The following is a 17,887-nucleotide window of genomic DNA, read 5'->3' on the forward strand; positions in this document are numbered from 1 at the left end:
GCTTTAGATTATACCAATTTTAAACAATCACAAAATTCCACTTCCTACATACAATCAAATATTCAAATAGTGGACTCTATGGGGGTCCCAGCCTACACAATTTTAGGGCTAGATCAAATTAAAATTATAAACCAAACAAACCCGAAGGATTGTTAGAGTCATCCATTCCTGGAAAGGATTGTTCCCCAATTCAAGAGATTCACCAAGTTTCAATTTGGGAGAAAATCTAGGCTTCGAAATTTGGGAATAATTAGGATTTGGGACTCTTAGGGTTAGGGATCTGGATTAAGCGGTTTGATTTAAGTCTTAAAGAGAAGGAAAATAGAGAAAAACAGAACCTGAGATGAGTCACATATGCTGGACAGCAGATGGTCCTGGGCGCACGTGCGTGTCCAACCATTTGCATGTGTGTGGAGCCCACAAAGTCAGAAACTGACTTCTAGGCTAGGATCGGCTAGGGTAGGACTGCCTCCATGCCAAATTTCATGTCGATCCGATGCACGGTTTGTGCATAGTACTCCGCCGAAGTTTTAGCCCCTCAGATGGGCCAGATTCTGAAATCTGTTTGTGCCTTGCGGTAGAAGAGAACTTGGGTATGAGAGAGGGCTAATCTGAAGATGGAAAGGATGTAGAAGATGATGGATGTGGGGTGTAAAGAGGTGGGGTTGATTTAGAACGGGTATGGCTTCACACCACGGTAGTTAGCCCTTCGAGGAAGGTTGGGTTTTACACCTAATTTGATTCTTCAACCCAAAGAGATAGAGAGGAAGAAAACGCAAGAATTTTATTCATAAACTTCATACCAATATCTACATGGGGCAGCTTTATTTATAAGAAAACCCTAATCCCCAAAAGACAATTTTACACTTGCGCCATGTGCGCGCATTAATACCAAAACTTAAGCAAATAAATATTAAGCAATCAAAACCGTTCATAAAGTTTCTAATAACAAAAGTAATACAAACTAAAAATCCTAGATCATCTAAAGTAGTGGGCCACGATCATGAGATTCGATGGTAGAATCTATGTGATGATCGAGTCCACTCCAAAGCCCCATAGCGCAGCCCCTAACTGTGAAGCCCTCCAAAGATGTCGTTGTCGATCCAGATCGAAAGTGGGTCCCGCCTCCTCCTTAAATATGTGCGTACGGCGGGGGGCGTGTGCACGATGTCCCCATCAACTCTCCCCGGCTGCAAAGGTTTCGCCACCGGCAAAACAAAACTCCTGAACCACTCCAAGATGTCTGGATCAAGTCTTTAAAGCTCCTCCTCAGTGAGCCACATACTTTCTGAAGCTGGGCGTGACTTCCACTTGACAAAGAACTTTTGAAAACCGCCGTCTAACATCGATACTATCTGATGGTCTAGAATATCCTCTATCTCCTCTCTGAGTATGGGAAGGGTAGGTATGGGGGGTAGAGGTCTGAAAGATGGGTCGGAAAGGGGCCATGGGTTAAGGGAAAGGTCTGGAGAATCAAGATGGTTAGGTGAAAGGCCGGACAATGTATCAGTGGTCCCCTGAAATGCAACTAGATCCTCCACATTAAATGTGGAACTAATTCCCATGGAAGGTGCAAGATCTACCACATACGGCTCCCTGAGAATACCGCTCTGGCCTGATACGGACCATCACAGAGTCCCCTACATTGAATTCCTTGAATCGTTTATGTTGGTCTGCAGAAAACTTGTACTGTTCATTACTAGTATTGATCTTTCGCCTGATTTCTTGATGCAATGAATGAATATGATGTGCAAAGGACTCTGCAAAATCTGATGGCCTATAGGACAGAGACATAGGGACAAGATAATAGGCTTCCTAGGTTTATAACCAGTAACGGCCTCAAAAGGACATAAACCTGTGGATCTATTGACAAAACTATCAAATGCAAACTCAGCGATAGGTAGTGCAGTGTCCCATGTCCTGGTGTGCTCCCCCACTAAACACATGAGTAAATTTCCTAGGCTCCTATTGACCACCTCAGTTTGACCATCGGTCTGAGGATGGTAGGCAGAAGAAAATTGAAGCCTAATACTCATCATATGCCATAGTGTCTTTCAAAAATAACTCATGAACTGCACGTCATGGTTAGACACTATGTTTTTAGGTAACCCATGAAGCTTGACAACCTCACTAAAAAAAAACCTAGCAACATGAGATGCGTCAGAGGTCTTTGAACAGGGGATGAAGTGGGCCATTTTAGAAAAACGGTCCACGACAACAAATATGGAATCATGTTTCCGAATAGTCTTGGGGAGCCCAAGCACGAAGTCCATACTGATGTCCTGCCAAGGGGCGAATGGAACTGGCAAAGGTGTGTATATCCCCGTATTCTACTTTTCTGTTTTGCCAGTTGATAAGTACGACACTGCCCTATAATTTTGGCCACGTCTCGGTTGAGGCTTGGCCAATAGAATCTATACTCCACTAGAGCAATGGTCTTGTCTCGACCAAAATGACCCGCGACCCCTCCTGAATATAACTCCCAGACAAGAAAATCGCGGAGGGAGGTGCAAGGTATGCACAAACGGTCACTCCTAAACAAATATCCGTCCAATATCAAATACTCACTGCTAGCTCCCGACGGACTCTCTAACAACGATTCGTACACAACTCCAAAATCTGGGTACTCAGAATAATCCTCTCTGACAAGCTCGAGCCCTGTGACTTCAACACTCATGAAATTGAGTAACGCGACTCGATGACTCAACGCGTCGACGGGCTTATTCTCTACACCAACCTTGTGCTTAAGCACAAAAGTGTACTATTGAAGGAATTGGACCCACTTGGCATGCCTAGGGTTTAATTTCTTCTAAGAGTTCAGATATCTCAAGGCCTCATGATATGAGAACAAGACGAATTCTTGCGGCAATAGATAATGGCGCCAGTGGCGCAACGATTGCACTACCGCATAGAATTCTTTGTCATAGGTGGAGTATTTTTGTTTCGCCTCATTCAGTTTCTCACTAAAAAAGGCGACAGGGTGCCCTTCCTGACTAAGTACTCCCCCTATACCGACTCCTGACGCGTCGCATGCGACTTCAAAAACTTTCGAAAAATCCGGAAGTCCCGTGACTGGAGCTTCGGTCATCTTGACCTTTATCTTCTTGAAGGCCTTCGAGGCTGTCTTCGTCCATTGAAATTCTTCTTTTTTTAATACAATCCGTGATGTGAGCCATAATGGAACTGAAGCCTCAAATGAACCGTTTATAGAAGGTGGCCAAGCCGTGAAAGTTGCGCACCTTGTGAATATTGCGCAGTTCAGGCCAATTGATGATGGCCTTGACTTTCTCGGGATCCGCCGACACTCCCACAGATGACACAACAAAACCTAAGAAGATAACACTGCTAGACATAAACACACACTTCTTTAGGTTGGCGTACAATTTTTCGGCTCTAAGGATCCCACAAACCTGCCTCAAATGGTTGAGGTGTTGTTCTTTGGTCATGCTATAAATCAAGATATCATCAAAGTAGACAACCAAGAACTTCCCCATGAAGGGGCCTCAACACTTGGGTCATCACACGCATGAAGGTACTCGGGACATTAGTCAACCCAAAAGGCATAACTAGCCACTCGTATAGCCCATCCTTCGTCTTGAAGGCCGTTTTTCACTCGTCCCCAGGGCGTATACGGATTTGGTGATAACCACTTTTGATGTCAATTTTTGAGAAGATAGTAGTGTTGGCCATCATATCCAACATATCATCAAGACGCGGTATGGGAAACCGATACTTGATTGTGATTTTGTTGATGGCCCTACTATCAACACACATCCTTAAAAAAAAAAAAAAAAAATTTAAAACACACGCACACACACCACCACACACTCACGCCTTAGTGGAATTTCACCACCTATGGGTACTCGAACCCTCAACCAGGTGTTGAAACTCCTGGGTACTATCAACACACATCCTTCATGTGTCATCCTTGTTAGGTGTAAGAAGGGCGGGCACGGCACACAGGCTCATGCTCTATTGAATGAAACCCTTTTCTAAGAACTCGTCAACCTACCTCTTCAACTTTGCATGCTCCTTTAGGCTCATTCTGTAATGAGGGAGGTTTAGTAGAGTCACCCCAGGAACTAAATCAATAGCGTATTGTATGTCCCTCATAGGGGGAAGCTCATCCGGTAGATCATCAGGAAAGACATCATGAAACTCATCCACTACCGGAATGGCCTCAGTAGGTAACTCCACACTAGCCTCTGGTGCACTCTCCCTAGCCACAAGGGCATACGCCATCGAGTCTGACTCAGTCTCTCGCTCAAAATCTTTGGCACTTAGAATATGAAGAGGCTTAGACTTGGACTTTGATTCCTTCATTTCCTTCGAGCCGCTCACACCACTCTTTGTGTTGAACTCCTTTCCAGTCGTATTCTTGGGTGGAAGTGGATTTAACTTGACTTTCTTGCCCTCAAACCAGAATGTACACACATTCGAACGACCAAATATGGTGACATCCCTGTCATAGAGCCAAGGTCTACCCAAAATGATATAGCCAACATCCATAGGAATAACAACACACCAAAGTGTGTTTATATGATCCAAACTGAATAGGAACAAGACAACAATGCGAGACTGGAATGGAAGTCTCATCAACCCAAGACACGATATAGGGTTGGGGATAGGCTTCAAGCTTCAAGCCCAAACGGCTCACAGTGCCAGTGGATGATACATTAACACAACTACCACTATCCAAGATCATTTTGCAACTCTTAGCAGCACATTTTGCGTAGATATAGAAGATCGTTTTGCGACGCCAATCGTCAATATTCTTTGCTTGTGCAAAGGCGCAACGAACAACTGCAAGTGTCGCAGTCTCTTGCGCTCCCTCTTCCTCATCACTAGGGATCTCCGCTGGCTCGTATTCTTCCTCCTCACCATCACTTTCTAGGGGCACTACTTCTACTTGCCCATCAATAAGGAACACCTTGGTACCCTCTTTCGTGCCACACTGGTGAGCAAAATGACCAAACCCCTGACATCTAAAACACCTAGTCGCATCGCTTCTACGCGAGCTAGACCCAACAACTCCTTTACCCTTATCATCCTTGGGCCTAGGCTGAAAACTACTGGATGGCTTGTATTGGTATCCAGTATCAGGCTTAGCCCCAAAAGCGTTGGCCTTAGCGCCAGAATTACGGGACTCAAACTGCCTTCCCATAGATGCCTTGAGGTATTGTTCGACCTCCAACACCACTTGATACATCTGTTCAAGAGTATCTATATCTTTGGCGAGCAACTCTCCTAATGTCAGAACAGATGCCCATCTTAAATCGAGCAAGAGTGAGTACGGGATCCTCCTCAACCTCACACCGGGTTAAGTACTCTTCAAACTTCTCAATGTATTCGACCACACTCATGGAACCTTGTCGAAGAGATTACCAGTCTTCAACCAACCACAAGTGATAAGAGAAAGGGAGGTACTTCTCTTTTAAAATTTCTTTCATTTCTTCTCAATGGACTATTGGGGGTTCCCTCAACCTTTCTTTCTTTCGTTCCACAGTAGTCTAAAACCTCTTTGCTTGGCCCATAAGCTTCACCTTGGTAAATTGGACTTGGTGAGCATCTGACATGTCGTATCACTCAAAATAGTGGTCCATATCCATCAACCAATCTAAAAAAGCCTTAGGGACGAATTGGCCATTAAACGTAGGGGCCTCTACCCTAACTCTTTTGAGGAGTTGCACATCTGGATCATAATGATCACAATGCCCATCGCGGGGTGGGTGCACGAGTGCGCGCCCACGACCATTTCCTTGGCCATTCTCATTCCCTTGTCTATCCTCCTGATCACCTACCTAAGATTGGATATCTTCGCCAATGGTGGTGTTTGCTCGGGTGGATGTTTCAACTTGATCGACACGTGCATCTAATTAGTCCTAACGATTATTAACATGTTGCGAAGATGCTTTGATGCTTGCATCCATGGCATCCAACTTTTGGGTTATTCTCCTAAGAGACTCAGTAAGTTGCTCGGTGTTCATGATAGGGTGCAGACCAAAGCCGCGTCCAGTATGTGTGGGTATGCACTACACAACTCAAGAGGTCCTAAGATGCAACTATATGTGCCTAGACTCCACTATATGCACCCTAATGACATTAGATGATCCTATAGGACGCTATATGAACGAAATTACGCAACTATACAAAATTCCAGCAATATAGCTATGAAAATAAATGGATAACAGAAAATTCAGCAATGTAAATTGCTAACTTTCTAATAACAAAAATTTCAGCAGCTTATATCATGAATTATAGACCTCTAAACAGTCTTAAATGAATGAGTGTGGTATGTATAAAAAAAAAAAAATGAACTAACCCCTAATCATGCATTGCCTTCTCCTATGAAAACCTTGGCTCCGATACCAAATTTGATGCAAAACATGAAATTAAACATGACATGCAAGAGTTCAAGCTTTAGATTATACCGATTTTAAACAATCACAAAATTCCACATCCTACGTACGATCAAATATTCAAAATTGGGAATCTATGGGGGTCCCAGCCTACACAATTTTAGGGCTGGATCAAATTAAAATTATAAACCAAACAAACCTAAAGAATTGTTAGAGTCATCCATTCTTGGAAAGGATTGTTCCCCAATTCAAGAGATTCACCAAGTTTCAATTTGGGGGAAAATCTAGGGTTCAAAAATTGGGAATAATTAGGATTTGGGACTCTTAGGGTTAGGGATTTGATTTAAGTCTAAAGAGAAGGAAAATAGAGGAAAACAGAACCTGAGATGAGTCACATATGCTGGACAGCAGATGGCCCTGGGCGCACGTGCATGTCCAACCGTTAGTACGTGTGTGGGGCCCACAAAGTCAGAAACTGACTTCTAGGGTAAATCGGCCAGGGTAGGACTGCCTCCATGCCAAATTTTGTGTCAATCCGATACACGGTTTGTGCGTAGTACTCCGCCGAAGTTTTAGCCCCTCAGATGGGCCAGATTCTGAAATCTGTTTGTGCCCTGCTGTAGAAGAGAACTTGGGTATGAGAGAGGATGAATCTGAAGATGGAAGGGATGTAGAAAATGATGAATGTGGGGTGTAAAGAGGTGGGGGTGATTTAGAACGGGTATGGCTTCACGCCACGGTAGTTAGCCTTTCGAGAAAGGGGGGTTTCGCACCCAATTTGATTCTTCAACCCAAAGAGATAGAGAGGAAGAAAACGCAGGAATTTTATTCATAAACTTCATACCAATACCTACATGGGGCTGCTTTATTTATAAGAAAACCCCAAACCCCAAAAGACAATTTTACCCTTGTGCCATGTGCGTGCATTAATACCAAAACTTAAGCAAATAAATACTAAGCAATCAAAATCGTTCATAAAGTTTCTAATAACAAAAGTAATCAAAACTAAAAATTGTAGATCATCTAAAGTAGTGGGCCACGATCATGAGATCCGATGGTAGAATATATGTGATGATCGGGTCCACTCCAAAGCCCCATAGCGCAGCCCCTAACTGTAAGGCCCTCCAAAGATGTCGTTGTCGATCCAGATCAAAAGTGGGGTCCGCCTCTTCCTTGAATATGTGTAGGGTGGGGGGCATGCGCATGATATCTCCATCACACATGATTGACAAACAAGTGTGCAAAGGTAGGTGCACTAACAGAACCTGTTAAACTCCCTTCTAATCCCAACAACCTGTAAAGGGACGAATCATTCACCCACCACCCCCCTTCCTGGACCCACATTTGAATCCAATAATCTCTCTCCACAAACGACCTTCCTCTAATCCAAATCTCCATAACCATTTACCAAGCAATGCTTCGTTCATATTCTCCATAATGCAAGGGCATTTTCACACCGAGCTCGAGTGGGGTCGCCTGTGGGATGCAGAGGCACACTCGGGGTGGGCAGGGCCCACGAGAGAGGTCTCATATTCGAGACTCCTCACCAGGGGTGATTAATGCGCATTTCACACCGGGCTCAAGTGGGGTCGCCTGTGGGATGCGGGGACACACTCGAGGTGAGCGACTCATGTGAGGCGGTAGCCATGTGATTTGAGGCCCACGAGGGGGGTTTGGCCGAGGTCCTAACCCATGAGATGTGGGGCCTAAGCTATGAGATAAAAGGATTAATTCGCCATGCTCTAACAGTTTTAGTTTTTAAAGCAAGTGGTTAATTGTCCTGCATCAAATTGGTATCAGAGCGGGAGGTCTCGTGTTCGAGACTCCTCACCGGGGTTGATTAATATAGGGGCATTTTCACACCGGGCTCAAGTGGGGTCACCTGTGGGATGCAGAGGCACACTCAGTGTGGGCGGGGCCCACAAGAGAGGTCTCATATTCGAGACTCCTCACCAGGGGTGATTAATGCGCATTTCACACCGGGCTCAAGTGGGGTAACCTGTGGGATGCAGGGACACACTCGAAGTGAGGTGGGTGGCCCGTGTGAGGCGGTACCCATGTGATTTAGGGCCCACGAGGGGGGTTCAACCAAGGTCCTAACTCGTGAGACGTGGGGCCTGGGCTATGAGATAAAGGGCTTAATTCGCCATGCTCTAACAGTTCGAGCTTTTAGAGCAAGTGGTTAATTTTCCTGCATCCCCCCACCCCCCTTTGTATAGTTTGCAAGTCCCCCTACCCAAAACCCCTCAAAGCCCGAAAAATAAAAAACTTTTGGGAAGTCGTTAACTAACACCAAGAACCTTGTCGAACTTATACATTCTTTCATCCACCTATCCTTGGTGTATAGTTTGCAGGTCCCCCTATCCTCTTCTATGACACATGTCCAAGCATTCATGGACTATCAAATCATTATCCAGAAATTTCCTACCCACCACAAATGCGCCTTGGGCTTCAAAGCTAATGTTATCTAAGGCCGCCTTAAATCTTGGAGCCAGAATTTTTGTAAGAACCTTGTCCTCCAATCAAGCTAATTGGTCAAAAGTCACATACGCTTCCCACCCCCCTAATCTTATACATTCTTTCATCCACTTATCCTCAGTGCATAGTTTGCAAGTCCCCCTATCCTCTTCTATGACACAAGTCCAAGCATTCAAGGACTATCAAAGCATTATCCAAAATTTTCCTACATAGCACAAATGCACATTGGGCTTCAAAGCTAATGTTATCTAAGGCCGCGTTAAATCTTGGAGCCAGAATTTTTGTAAGAATCTTGTATGGTCCTGCAATCAAGCTAATTGGTCGAAAGACACATAGGCTTCCCAACCCCTCGATCTTCAGAATAATAGAAATAAAAGAGGCTCCCAACTCCGACGATAGTCGACCCCTCTCTCAAAATTCGACGAAGAAGCTAAGCAGGTCACTTTTCACTAAATCCCAAAAAATCTAGAAGAATAGCAAGGGAAAGCTAACAACCCCCACAAAATAAATAAATAATTCCACCACTACCTTCACCTCCTCCAAAAAAGGTCCATCAAGACCTTCCACCTTCATTGACTACATATGGGTAAAAGACAAATTATCCAATCTCGGCCTCTTCCACCCCTCGTCCCTCTCCTTATAAAACTACAAGATGATGTTGCAAACCTAGGATTTGTTTTCAACTCTCCAACCTTCCACCATCACACTGTGAATCCCCTTGTTTCTGGCTCAAGCGCCTGCGATGCTATGAAAAAATTCTATTTTTAATCCTTTCTTTCAACCATGTCACACGAGACCACTACTTCCCCTTTAACTCGTCTTCCAATATCCAATTCATGTAATCCAGGGAGGATGGGAGGTGGTCAGCTAATAAGTGGTTTCTTCCCTCTCTGAGCAAAATTTGAATCGTTTAGTCAGATTGCTTCAATAAACAAAATCCCTAAAGTCGACAATTAGAAGAACAGGAAAATGGTGTTGCCGAATATGTGCTTTATGTCTATAAAAGATGAGGAATCTATTGATCAGCTATTCCTTCATTGCAAGGCAGCACGTAAAGCTTGGGATAGTTTCTTCAATATGTTTACAGTTTGTGGGTGATCAGTGGGTGAAACTTGGGATCACTCCTAGAATATCAGCTTTTACATGGACAGCAGTGAAGGAATAAATCCTGACTCAAGATCAGATCAAAAGAAGAGGCTTCAGCTTCCTAAGTAAGTGTGCCCTTGGGTAACAACAGTGAAGAATCAGTCTCTCATCTATTCCTACATTGTTCTTTTCCAAGGTCAATATGGCATTTGTTCTTTCTCTATTCCAAATCTCTTGGGTGCTATCGGAAAAGCTCCTTGATGTGATGGTTAGTTGGAATAATGGACCTTTTAAGGGCAAAAATGAGCTGCTTTGTTCCCTTGCCCTTTAGCTGTGTGCTGGGAAATATAGTCCGAGAGAAAAAATCGTATTTTGAAGGTGTGGAATCCATAAGGAAGAAAATATGTCAAAGGATCAAGAGCAACATGATTTCATGGAACTCGATTCATATGTCCCCAGATGTCCCGTCATCCAGGAATCACATTCAGGTTGTTGCGGGATTCCCACTGCCAGATGCATCATCCTCAGTTCTCATCATAGGCAAAGGTAGCAGATTTATAATCAAAGCAATGGACCGTAGTGACTCTAACTTTGCTTGGGGTGTCAGAGGCATTCTCCTTAATGAAGCAGATAACGTAAAGTCTACATTTTCAGCTCCAGCTAAAGCTGAAACATGGTCTGAGGCGATTGCTTTTGCTATCACGGAGGCAGTGAGCATCATTCACAACCAGTTCGGTCAGATGTCCACCATTATAGAAGCACTAGATAGACCTGCTTGCTGCTGGGTCAAAGGGGTCAAGGACCATCCTTAGGTGCCATTTGGTAAACTGAAATTTAAATTTAGTGCTGAAAACTTAAAAAGTGTTGAATTTTAGTACTTACAAGCACTGAAAAATATATTTAGTAATTTGTTTGAAAAAAGCCCTAATATCTGAAATTAAGCACTTTTCACACACATACACACAAAAAGTTTGGTAAACACAAATCACAAATGTCTGAAAATTGACAATTTGCCATATTTGCCCCTACTCTCTCAATTTCTATCTTCTATAGAGTATTAGAAAAAACATATTGTTGTCATGTCACCAAATTTGGCACACTTATGCCTATTCGTATATTTTTTTCAAACATAATCTTTCAATTGATGAACCATGTATTATATTCTTCTTAATAGAATAATTATAAACCTTCAACTAGTGTCCTTGAATTAGACAACTAATAAGATAAGCACAACAACATCTGATATTTAATTGATAAAGACTGATTTTTTGGTCTCATGCCCTAAAATAAGTCGGCAAAATGGATGGACAGTGTGGACAAAACAAATACATCATGGCAAGGTCCACAGAACACCGTCAGGTACAATCCATGTAAACTAGTGTGTATGCCATTCCCTTGGCAATAGAGATCGAGAGAGATGGCCCGCCTTGATGTCTATGTGAAATCCACACCGTTCCACCATTTTGCAAGCTTATTTTAGAGCACGAGCCCAAAAATGAAGCAGATCCAAATCTCAAGTGGACCACACCACAGGACACTATGGTAATTGAACGCCCACCATTAAAAACTTCTTGGGGGCCACAAAAGTTTTGGATGAAGCTGATATTTGTATTTTCCTTCATTCAAGTCTATGTGACCTAATCAACAGGTTGGATGTCAAATAAATATTACAGTGGCCCTAGGAAGTTTTTAATGGTAGGCATTCAATCACCACTGTTTTCCCATTGTGTGATCCACCTGAGATTTTTGGGACCACATAATAAAATGGGCTGGAAAAACGGATGAATGGGGTGGATATATAGAAAATCATCAAGGTGACCCCACAGTAAGGGTACCACCAACCTGTCAACTTCGATGGTGTGTTGACGTCACCAAGTTCTATGGGCCCTACCATGATGTATTTATTATATCCAAACTGTCCGTCCATTAGGGAATATCGTTTTAGGGCATGAGCCCAAAATTGAGGCAGATCCAAAGCTCGAGTGGATCACACCACCAAAAGCAATGGGGACAATGATGCCCACCATTGAAACCCTCCTAGGGCTCACCATGATGTTTATTTGCCATCCAACCTGTTCACAAGTTCACACATAAATGAAGGGAAGAAACAAATATCAACTTGATCCAAAACTTGCGTGACACCTGAGAAGTTTTCAATGGTAGACATTCAATCCCCACTGCTTTATGTGGTGTGGTCCACTTGAGATTTGGATCTGCCTCATTTTTGGGCTCGTGTCCAAAACAATCTCACTAGATGGACGGACGATTTGGATATAACAAATACATTATAATGGGGCCCACAAAAGTCGGTGACACTGACACACCACCAAGGTTGATGGTGTGTGGCACACCACGCAATCCGCTTCTTGTCCGAAATCAACATCAATAACCTTGCTTACCGTGTTGATGTGGCAAAGTTTTGTGGGCCCCACCATAATGTGTGTTAGATCCACACCGTTCGTCCATTTTTTTTAGATCATTTTTTGTCATGACCCCAAAAATGAGGCAAATCCAAAGTTCAAGTGCACCACACCACAGAAAATAGAGGGGATTGAATGTTTACCATTGAAAACTTCTTAGGTGCCACACAAGTGTTGGATCAAGATGATATGTGCTTTCCCTTCATCTAGGTCTATGTGACCTTATGAATATATTTGATGGCAAATAAACAACATGGTGGACCCTAGGAAGGTTCCAACAGTGGGCGTCATTATCCCCACAGCTTTCTGTGGTGTGGTCCACTTGAGCTTTGGGTCTACCTCATTTTTTGGCTCATGGCCTAAAATGATATGGCAAAATGGATGAACAGTGTAGATATAACACGTACATCATGATAGGGCAAAGAACTTTGCCATGTCAATACGCTTCTACCTTACCCCGTCAAAGCTGGCACAACAAGTTATAAAAAGAAGGGTAAAGTTGCCATTTAACAAAAAAGTTTTAACTTGAAATCACTTACCGCTTTCGAGGTTAAGCATTAAGCCAACGGAAGGTAGCTTTAAAAAATCGGACATTTTCAGTGAAAATCTAAAATAAGCGCTTGATTTTTTGGATTTATTAAATAATCTAAATCATGAAAATCACTGAAAACAACCCATTTCAGTGATAAGTGCAAAAAAATAAGTTTTACCAAGCAGGACCTGACGCAAGGAAGGACATGATGAGGTCGATCACCTTCTTCCTCAGGGATAACTACTCCGAATCAACGGAGCTCTCTGGATTCCTCACAAAGTTTCCTCAAATCCATGAGGGATAAAATCGAAATAAATTTTAATAAATTTGAAAATAAATTGATTGATGATAAAAATAAAACGAATTTACAATCCTTTAAATAATGAGCTCAAACCTAGGACGGAATTTTAGACTCAAAATACCTAAAAACATGACTTACTATCAATAGTAAACTTACTATTTATAGACAGTCATGATTCCCACTAGACTTCATGGTTTTTGACCAAAAATAGTACGTGTTCAATTTGGCCTAACCACGTTATTCTCCTAATTTTTCTAAGCTCTTTTCATGTTGGGCACGACTCCTACAACTCAAAAGGATCAAAAGTTATGATCGAATTAAAACTTATTATTTATAGTAAAAATGAAAATAAAATGGACTTTCAACCGTTGATCTAATGGAATCTCGCAAATCCGGCATGGGCAACCCGGCGAAGCAGGGTTGGTTGGCTAAAGTAGCTTCTCCTACCCCAAAATCATATAGGATATGTCGCAAAACTCATTTCGGTTTGTGAGATATGACTGTTTTAAGATTTTGATGGTCCTGATCATTTCCACCTCCGATCAGGCCTTCTCTAGTCGATCTTTGCCATGAAAGTGTCCACGACCCACTCTACATCAGGCCCTTAGAGTCTAGATTATATTGTAAAAGAGACTAGGTCTTTGGTTGGGGCACTAAACATTTCATTTACTCCCTCAATCAAAGATTCTAATTAGGTAGTGCCTGATTTAGCATCTCCGGGGCATTACGTGACTTTCCTTGTATTGGGAATTCTTTCCCTCTTCCTTAGTTTTTTTTTTTTATATAATAAATCTCTTTAATTTATTTTTTAAAAAAATTGGGAAACAGTTTTCAGTGTCAGTGCTGGATGTTCTCTGGCCCTTTCTCATTTTGGGGAAAAACAATTTGGATGGTGCTTCCTTTCGCTATCTGTTGGGGTGTGTGGAGGGCGAAGAATGCTAGAATTTTTTAGGATAAAGCTACCCCCTTTCTTCTCTTAAGCATTGCTACACTAGTGTCTAAGTGGGCATTGGTGCTGCCAGAGTTTGCTGGGATCTCAATGGACTCGCTGCTGAGAGATTGGGATTCACTTGTCTTTGGTAAGGTGGCCTTGGCTGTTATGGCCTGTGGTTTATTGGTTTTTTGCTGTTCTGTTCTTCATTTTCCTTTGTGTTATCATCTGAGCAGTGCAGGGTGACGAGGCAATCACCCGTGCATCTTGGCTCATTCTTTACTCTTTTTTGGTGGAGCTTAATGATATGGTTATCTTCTCAAAAAAAAAAAGGAAAAGAAAAAAAAACAAAACAAAACAAAACAAAACCAAAAAAAAAACAAAAAACAAATAAATTGTTTCTTTCACGAATCCAAGTTTCCAGTGTCAAATGAAAGCTTAGGCTGCATTTGGATGTACCCCCAGAAAAAGAAATCATGCCTTTCACAAACCCAAGTTTTCACCATCAAATGAAAGCTTAGGCTGCATTAGGATCCCAAATCACAAGTCGTTTAAAATTTGGCATAATGGACTTATTTGCAATATGAGGCGCCTGTGTTTGCATGCGCTGTCCGGATGAACTGATGGTGCAATTGGATGTGCTCAAAAAGGAAATGATTTCTTTCACAAACCAAGTTTTCACTGTCAAATGAAAGCTTAGGCCGCATTTGGATGTATAGCCCAAATCGTAAGTCGTTTGAACATTTGGCAAAATGGACATTTGCAATATGGGGTGGCACCGTTTGGATGCACCATCTGAATGAACTGAAATTGCTATCATATAACAAAGCGGAAATAACCAAATTGTAGTTTCTTGGTTCTTCACCACTCACATTGCTCTCCAAATTGCAATTACATTATTGGATTGGAAATAAACATAACTGCAACTCGAGAACCACTTCCCCATTTGTGATTTGATTCACCCGTGCATCCAAACGCGCCACAAACAGAAAGAGAAAAATGGGTAGCACTGGGGACTACAGAAGTAAACAAATGATTCTCTTCAGACACAAGACCTTGGAGATGGCCCAACATCATTCCAGTACAAAAGAAAACTGGAATAGAAAAGAACGCAATATCATGGACTTCTTGAGCTTGGACTTTCTGAAAATACGTGGGGTTTTCGGGCAATTAAAGAAAACTGAAATCTGGGTTTCTTGGTTGTAGGTTTTTAGAAAGGGGAAAGGAAAATGGAAAGGGAAAGCGTGGCGTTGGTATCTTACCAAGTCTTCCAGATGTTGGACGGTCCGGATGCTTTCCCAAGTGTATGAGTGGAAATCAGAGACGTGGATTCGGAGGCGAGAAGAGTCTAGAGCGTGGACGTGAAAGAGGAAGGGTAGGAGAGGGTGAGGGTGTACAGATGCTTGCGTGCTCTCCCATTCTGCTTTCGCTTCTCCGAAGATGGGTTGGAAGTCCTCGAAGCTCTTCGCCATTTGCAGCTACAGAAGCTGCTGCTGCTCCGGCCTCTGTTCTCTGTCGCTTTGGGGGGGTGGATGGAAAATGCGGGTTGTTGGAGAAAGATGAATTATTATTGGATACTCGGCCCAAGGCTCTGTACAATTTACGCGCTTTTTCAATTCTAATAAGTGGGCCGTGCTTGGTTAATCAACACCGTTGCTCTGTTGCGTCCCACAGCGAATAACTTGCCCTAAAAATCTACCAAGCAGGAAGATCACGGCCTATCAAGTTGATTTTCGTGTACGGACATCCACGACGGGACACAGCAGATAAACGGTTTAGATTACCGCCCTGCAAAGCCTCCGGTCTCGTATTTTATGGGCTGGGAGGGTACGGAGTCGGGCGCAGTGGACTGGCTCACGTGGGACCAATGCTGTGGATCCTGGCGCAAAGATCGTGCTCGGTCCACTCATTAGGTGGGCCACGATTTTTTAAAATTAATGGACGGTTAGGAGTAAGAAACGGACGACTATCTACACTCCGCGTGATGTACAGGCCTAATTTGGGGTTTCAGGCACGGTCCTGGTGGGAGGGAGGACGTTCACCCAAGCTCTGTGGGGCGCAGCATGTAGTAGATGTAATTCCACTGAGTCTTATTTCTACCTTAGATACGAAAGATTGGCCCCTAGAAATTGGATCCCACGTTCCAACGTCAACCACGTAAAATTGCTCGTAAAACCCTCTAACTGCCTGATTTCTGGATCATGCTGATTTTTGTATCTTCACTTCATCTTGATTTACACGGGTGGGTTTGATGGAAGATGACCGGCCACCAGGTGGCCCCCACACCAACCTATGGTTGGTATCCGATCCCCTATGGTGTGGCCCACCCGAGTTGTGGATCTGGCTGATGTTTTGCCTGATGGTCTAAATAAGAGATGGAACCTGTGGCCGAGGTGGATTTTACATTTTCAAACGTGGTCGTCCCGTACAGAGCAGCTGCTAGGCCGGCGTAAACCAGGCGTTCGGGCGGACTTCGGCATAAAGGTGGTCCGTACAGAATAGTGGGAAATGTACGGTAGAACAGGAGTGTACCCGAATGGAAATGGATTGGCTACTCTCCTTGCCACCAGCCAATGGCTGGGCTGGTGGTAGGTGCTCCGTGGGCTCCACCATGATATATGTGTTTCATCCATGCCGTCCATATATTTTTATAGATCATTTTATAGTACTAGGAAAAAAACGAAGTATATTATAATCTCAAGTGGACCACATTACAGGAAAGAGTGTTGAATAAAGGTTGACCATTAAAAAAAATTTGAGGGCCATAAAAGTTTTGGATCAAGCTGATCTTTGTTTTTTCCATTCATCTGGGTGTGTCTAACCTAATCAACATTTTGGATGTCAAATAACCAGTACACTGAGCCTTAGGAGGATTTAAATGGTGGATATGCAATCACTATTTTTTCCTGTGGTGTGGTCAACCGAGATTTATATCCACCTTATTTTTGGAATTACGGCCTAAAATTATCTGTAAAAATGGATTAACGGAATGGATGAAAAACATACATCATGATGGGGCCCACAGAGCACCGACCACTAGCCACGGGGCTGGTGGCAGGTGGAGTAGCCAATCCTTTCCCTACCGGAATATGGTAGAGGTAGCTCTGCATTAAACGTGGCCGTTATCCACAATCCGAACTGTTAGGCCCGTTATGTATGGAAATAATCCTTATTAGAAGACCATACCCATCCGTTATCGTTACTTTCCAGAACCTCATGCAAATCATTAACTGTATTTTTACATACGTTGATTTGAAGGCCACACTTTATTTGTCTAGGATCATCCAATCAATCTGTATCTTGAATAAAATTTCATCCACAGTAAGTCCCACTAGATGGACCGTTCTGATTAAAATATAACCCTCCCACGTAGTAATATGATTCTACCGTATTCTTGTTCCCTGTAGGATAATTTACCAGGTAGTATTTCACGATCACCAAGGAGAATTCAAATTTGGAGAGATTCCTAACGGATGGGAGTAATAATGCCAAACGAACCGCCACTTGGCGGATGGAGAGAATGCCTGTCAAAAGAAAATGGGCTTGTACGATGTCCGTTACAGAGACCGTACAGTACGGACGCGCAGGGCTTATTTCCGTTCACATGAAGGGCTGTTTGATTTTCTAAGAATCCGGATCCTCTGTTAGCAGGTCAAAAGAGAAATCCTGATACCGTAATTCTCATTCGTCCACGTCACTACTCAATAAAAAAATAAAAATAATAAAAAACAGCTTCGGACGCCAAACCATTAGGGTAATAGGAATTCTCTGTTGACCTGA

At 43.0% G+C, this 17,887-nt stretch overlaps 1 protein-coding gene across 3 annotated transcripts in view; it reads right to left on the reverse strand.

The window, feature by feature from the left end:
- LOC131242642 (uncharacterized) overlaps nt 1–15,650 on the reverse strand; it is a 43,690-nt gene extending 28,040 nt beyond the window's left edge. For 2 of the 3 annotated variants that reach the window (XM_058241408.1, XM_058241407.1), the window contains exon 1: nt 15,370–15,649. In XM_058241408.1, the coding sequence (XP_058097391.1) occupies nt 15,370–15,579 (210 nt within the window). In that variant the 5' untranslated portion in view covers nt 15,580–15,649. Of the gene's footprint in view, nt 1–15,369 lie in introns of all 3 variants that reach the window. The other variant, XM_058241409.1, reaches the window with a different exon arrangement.
- Nucleotides 15,651–17,887: the final 2,237 nt, after the last annotated feature.

This window comes from Magnolia sinica, chromosome 4, assembly GCF_029962835.1.
Source record: "Magnolia sinica isolate HGM2019 chromosome 4, MsV1, whole genome shotgun sequence".
Lineage (NCBI taxonomy): Eukaryota > Viridiplantae > Streptophyta > Magnoliopsida > Magnoliales > Magnoliaceae > Magnolia > Magnolia sinica.